At 46.7% G+C, this 5,213-nt stretch overlaps 1 protein-coding gene across 1 annotated transcript; it reads left to right on the top strand.

Annotated features, from left to right (window-relative positions):
* Window positions 1-1,595: 1,595 nt before the first annotated feature.
* LOC125522144 lies at window positions 1,596-4,966 on the top strand. Its single transcript, XM_048687221.1, has 2 exons — window positions 1,596-2,911; window positions 4,469-4,966. The coding sequence occupies exon 1, from the start codon at window positions 1,750-1,752 to the stop codon at window positions 2,905-2,907; it is 1,158 nt and encodes a 385-aa protein (XP_048543178.1). The 5' UTR covers window positions 1,596-1,749; the 3' UTR covers window positions 2,908-2,911; window positions 4,469-4,966.
* The last annotated feature ends 247 nt before the right edge of the window (window positions 4,967-5,213 follow it).

Here is a 5,213-nt window from a genome sequence, read left to right as displayed (position 1 = left end):
CTTTATAGTCACCCAGTTACGTTGTGACATTTGACACACCCAAAGCACTCCTACGGTATCCGGGAGTTGCACAATCTCATGGTCTAAGGAAATGATACTTGACATTCGGAAAAAGCTACAGCAAATGAACTACACGATCTTTGAGCTATGCTTAGGAGGGTCTTGTCCATCACATCATTCTCCTAATGATGTGATTCCATTATCAATGACATCCAATGTCCATAGTCAGGAAACCATGACTATCTTTTGATCAACGAGCTAGTCAACTAGAGGCTCACTAGGGACATGTTGTGGTCTATGTATTCACACATGTATTACGGTTTCCGGATAACACAATTAAAGCATGAACAATAGACAATTATCATGAACAAAGAAATATAATAATAACCATTCTATTATTGCCTCTAGGGCATATTTCCAACAGTGTGGTGGTGGGATGTTGTGGCCGACGGCGAGGGATTGGGTGCAGGTGGCAGCCGAGACCGATCCAACTCTCTCTGTGCATGTGCTCAAGGTGAGTGGATGTGATAGGGGAGTCTCTTGCTGGGCCTAGCGAGGACGCTCGCCGTGGACTGGTAGGAGGGGCAAGGTCTGGGCTACCGGACTTGGTGGCCGACGTCTGCGGAGTAGAATGGGTTGGGATGCTTCAGGCGAAAGCCTAATGTCGACCTCGTCGGCAATGATGATGGCGACGCCCTCGGGCGACGTTTCCCTTCATGAAGGCATTATCGCGAAGCTTCCATTACCCGCTATTTCTCTATGCTCCGGGCGAAAGCCTAAGATCCTTCTCTGGATCGGACAACGGCGGCATCTTCGATGTCGTTTTCCCCTTTGGGGGCGTTGCTTTTGGAGTCAGGGATCCGCGGTTGGTCATTGATGTCTAGGTTGGAGTGTCGGTTTGGTTTGTTGGATTGCAGGGCGGTGGTGGTGGAGGTGTGTTGTGGCGGCGACCAGTGAAGCTAGCTCCCGCTCTTCTCAGTCTGCTGGTGCTCATGGGTGCTAAGTTCTTGGTGTCGGCTGCTCGTCGTAACTCGCTTCTGGTTCTCCTTCTGTTGCTCTTTGTTCCTGTCTTGTGTGTGTTGGGTGTTGTTGTTTCTTGCTCCTTGTTCCTGTCTTGTGTGTGTTAGGTGTTGTTGTTCCTTGCTCCTTCCTGAATGTCGGGTGCTATGTGTTGTACCCGTCGTGTTGTATCTCACTCTTATTTATAATGGAATTGGTTCAGGCCGGCGTAAGCCCACCGTAGCACCGTTAAAAAAATGACCCTTATCACTTCGCAACAGCTGTAGACCTGCAATGGCGTCCTTATTTCTCCATTAAAATAATGTGTCGTCACATAGGGATAGGGATTGGCGTCCTGCTTTCCAACTGCTCTGGTTGAGTTTCGTGTGCGCCGTTTGCACCTTCGGTTGAGCGGCTCGGCCATGTGTTGTTGCTGGACTGTTGGCAGTCTTTAGTGCATGAACACATTTCTTTCACCGGGATAAGATCAAGGGGAGGGAAAATCATTAATGTTGTCAGCCTGGTTTCCTAATTTAATGTGAAGTTAACATTGTTGTCAAAATGAATTAAAAATTAATATAGTACAATCAATGTTGTTCCTAAATCAATTTCAATTAATGCAATTCATAATTTTATTCCTAATTTACCAACAATGTAATTAATATAAAGTAGCTAAAATGGCTGGTATCATTTGGATCCATCCGAATCGTGGTTTACGGTAGTGGCAGATCCCCGTCCTCCGCCGGCCCAATGGCGCTCCCGGATGAACTCCTGGAGGAGATCTTCCTCCGCCTCCCCGCGGCCGCCGACCTCGCGCGCGCCTCCGCGGCCTGCGTCTCCTTCCGCCGCGTCATCGCCGGCCATCCCTTCCTCCGCCGATTCCGCATCCTCCACCCGCCGCCCCTCCTGGGCATCCTTTGCGGCAGGCTCTTCCCCGCCCAGCCGCCCCACCCTTCCGCCGCCGCGGCAGCCACCTACGCCGACGCAGACTTCTCCTGCCCCTTCCTCCCCTCGTCCCCCGGCCGCTGGTGCCGCCGCGACGTCCGCGACGGCCGCGCCCTTTTCAGCCCCCGCCTCAGGGAGGGCAGCGACCCGTTCAACAGCATGTACAACCCCCGCGACCTGGTCAAGGAGTTCGCCGTATGCGACCCCCTGCACCGCCGCTACCTCCTGCTGCCTGCCCTCCCCGACCATCTCGCCGATCAGGTCCAGCAACCGGACATCCTGGAATGCGAGCCCTTCCTTGCTCCTCCCGGCGTCGACGACGAGCACCCGTCATTCAGAGACTTCAGAGTCATGTGCTTGGTGCGGTGCACAGCCAAGCTCGTCCTCTTCGTCTTCTCTTCCTGCGCCGGAAGATGGCTCGCTGATCCTGTCACCTTCGACATGTTTGGATGCGGGGCATCGCACCGCTACTACGCCCATGGATGCTTCTGTTGGCAGGTTTGTTATGAAGATGACGCCGAGATGTTGCTCGTGCTTGACGCGCGCAGGATGGAGTTCTCCGTCGTCGACCTTCCGCCTCCGTCAGGCCCTTATATGCGGCGGGTGGCCACTGTGGAGGCGGGAGAAGGAAGGCTTGGGATGCTCACTATCGATCGAAGCAAACGTGGTGCGCATCGTCTCTTGTATGCCGTGCAGTCGTCTAAGGATGGGAATGGCACAAACCAGTGGCAATCCAAGCCCGCGATCCCTTTGCCGGAAAATTATCGCTATTGCATCAGGGGTGTAGCTGGTGGACACTTACTCCTAACTGGGCGCCCAGAAAACAACAGGGCAATAGTAGACTATTTTTCACTGGATCTCCAGACTTTGCAGGTTGAGTGGTTCTATCAGACTGGTGATTACGTCATTATCGGTGACTTGTATGCCGATCTCCCACCGTCCTTGTCCCCGCCGACACTTTGAAGTGGTAAGCTTGCCCTGGATCTTTAACTACTTGTTCTGTTTGCATATGACATTGCAATTGCAATATGATTCAAGTGTGTTAGTTATATATGGCAGTGTGTACATTATCATTTCTCTACTTAGGCAAATGGTCCTGAATTAAGGCTGGTGTGGCCAAGTTATTTTCCACCCTTTATAATACTCACTCATTCATATTGCTTGTCGGTGTTTAGGGGCTATTCGAATGGTTTAGTACATCTCTCAATTCGAAATCTGTGAATTTCAGGATAAGCAAGAAGTATATGTTTCTCATCTTTTGAATATGACTGCCCTCATTTTCAGTGTTACACAGAAATAGTAATCAGCATCATAGTATTGACAAGTTAAGCTGGATTTGACATGTATTGCCTACTTTCTCTTGAGTCTTTTTTTTCTTGTACATGTATTGCCTACTTTCCCTTCAGTTAAGCTGGATTTGAGATGTATTTTCCCCATTTTTATCTTCACTAAGTTATCATGTCTGGTGCCATTTTAGGTGGAATAACTATGTCTGCTAAATTAGGCCGTGAAAAAAAATGTTGTTTCGCCATCATCATATTCATAATGACCCAATCTGTAATTATGCTTGAACTTGCAACTGTAACTGACGCTGTCTTCCCACGTGGGAAACACACTAACCGAACCAGCCTCTTACATTGACTGACGCATGAAAAGCTGAGACATACACTACATTCGATTCCCAAACATATGTCTAGCCTAATGGGAAACCTGAAAACCGTTATGCAATGTCCGAATAGATGGCAAGACGATGCTAGTTTCACTACATTTAAAACAAGACCAAAGGCACTAGAGACTCTGATTTTCCTTTGGAAGAGAACTGGGGTTGGAACGCAACGCCCTAGTGATTCCCTAATTTCACTAAAATTTGCGCCTCAGCGCTTGGTTCTCCTGTCTCAACATGCCGTGTCACATTCTCAGTGCTCGTTTATGTAATGATGGCTCCTATCTTGCACTTTATGCATTTACAAGTCTGTCACTCTGATTAAATAATGATAGGTAGTGGCTTATAACGTCTTGGTTGTACTAATAAATCAAACTTATTAAATCTACATTTAATTTCTGCTGTCTTGCATAACGTGTAAACTGATAGGTGAATACCAAATACTAGTTGACGTCTCATATATAAATTCAGATTCCATGCTGATGTTTATGCCCAGTAATATTTCCGGTCTTGAACTGCGATTACATATTTCATTGTCAGATAACTTCAGAAACATGTGATGTAGTTCTGCAAATAAAGGTTGACTCTGAGCGTTTCAATCAAATTGAATGCTCACCTTTTCAGCATAATGACTTTTAGTGATTCTCCACTAGTAGATATTTCTATTACATAGAAGTATTCATGAAAATCTTTGTATTATGGAGATTTAAAATCCTCATTCCCATTTAGTATTTCAGCTGAATACAGAAAAGGGAGTCTTGCTCACACATACCCTCTATTCATCAGTTTATTTCAGTTTAATACTACTTTCTTTCGAGTTGTCGCATCTAAACAGTAAGCACCCTTTCCCTCTATAACCAGGACCACTCCAGAGAAAGACGCCAATAGCAAGGACTCGCAAGCGTGACTGGTGTCATGTTAAGGAGAACAAATGCAAGAGCTTTTGAAAGGGGAAAAGTGGTTTGCATTCGACAACAATTTCCGGCCAGGGAGAATATGATGCCTCTTTGAGCTGCTGAAGAACAAGAAGCATACACTGGATGTCTGTCGCTTCCACCTTGTTTTTCCTGTTGAAGATTTCATATCGTTTCTGCTACTCGTGCAGTGCTTTTCTGCCTGGCAAGAGACTAGACTAGCTTATTATGTATCCACTGCCTGATTGGCTCACTTAATTGTAGTGTCCAGCTTCAGTAGTGTCTTTGTTTGAATTGAATTTGTTCGCGGCTTTAGTAACCCAAAGTCTGTTTGTGCTGAATGTATGGTGGCATGCTCATCTCATGCAAAAATGCTTTTGTATGATGCCAGCACCGATAGTAATGCGTCAATCCATATCGAGCTCGTTATCTATAGATGTTCATAGAGGATGCAGTAATTACTGTAGCTTCGTTTTTAGATAGAACAGTTAGAGATGCTATCAGGTGTTGGATAAACTACAACCCAGACCCCTCTCCCTTTGTTTTATCTGAAAAGAAGTCCTTTGTCAGTGAAGATTTTCCACATCCATTATCAATTAGAATTGTAAATTCTGGAACTGATGATAGCCATGATGTTCTTACAACACCATTCTTCAGGCAGATGAACAACCGGCAGAGGATTGAGCTGACAC

This window comes from Triticum urartu, chromosome 7 (assembly GCF_003073215.2).
Source record: "Triticum urartu cultivar G1812 chromosome 7, Tu2.1, whole genome shotgun sequence".
Lineage (NCBI taxonomy): Eukaryota > Viridiplantae > Streptophyta > Magnoliopsida > Poales > Poaceae > Triticum > Triticum urartu.
Note: the sequence above shows the minus strand (reverse complement) of the source record. Positions and strands in the feature narration are given on the sequence as shown.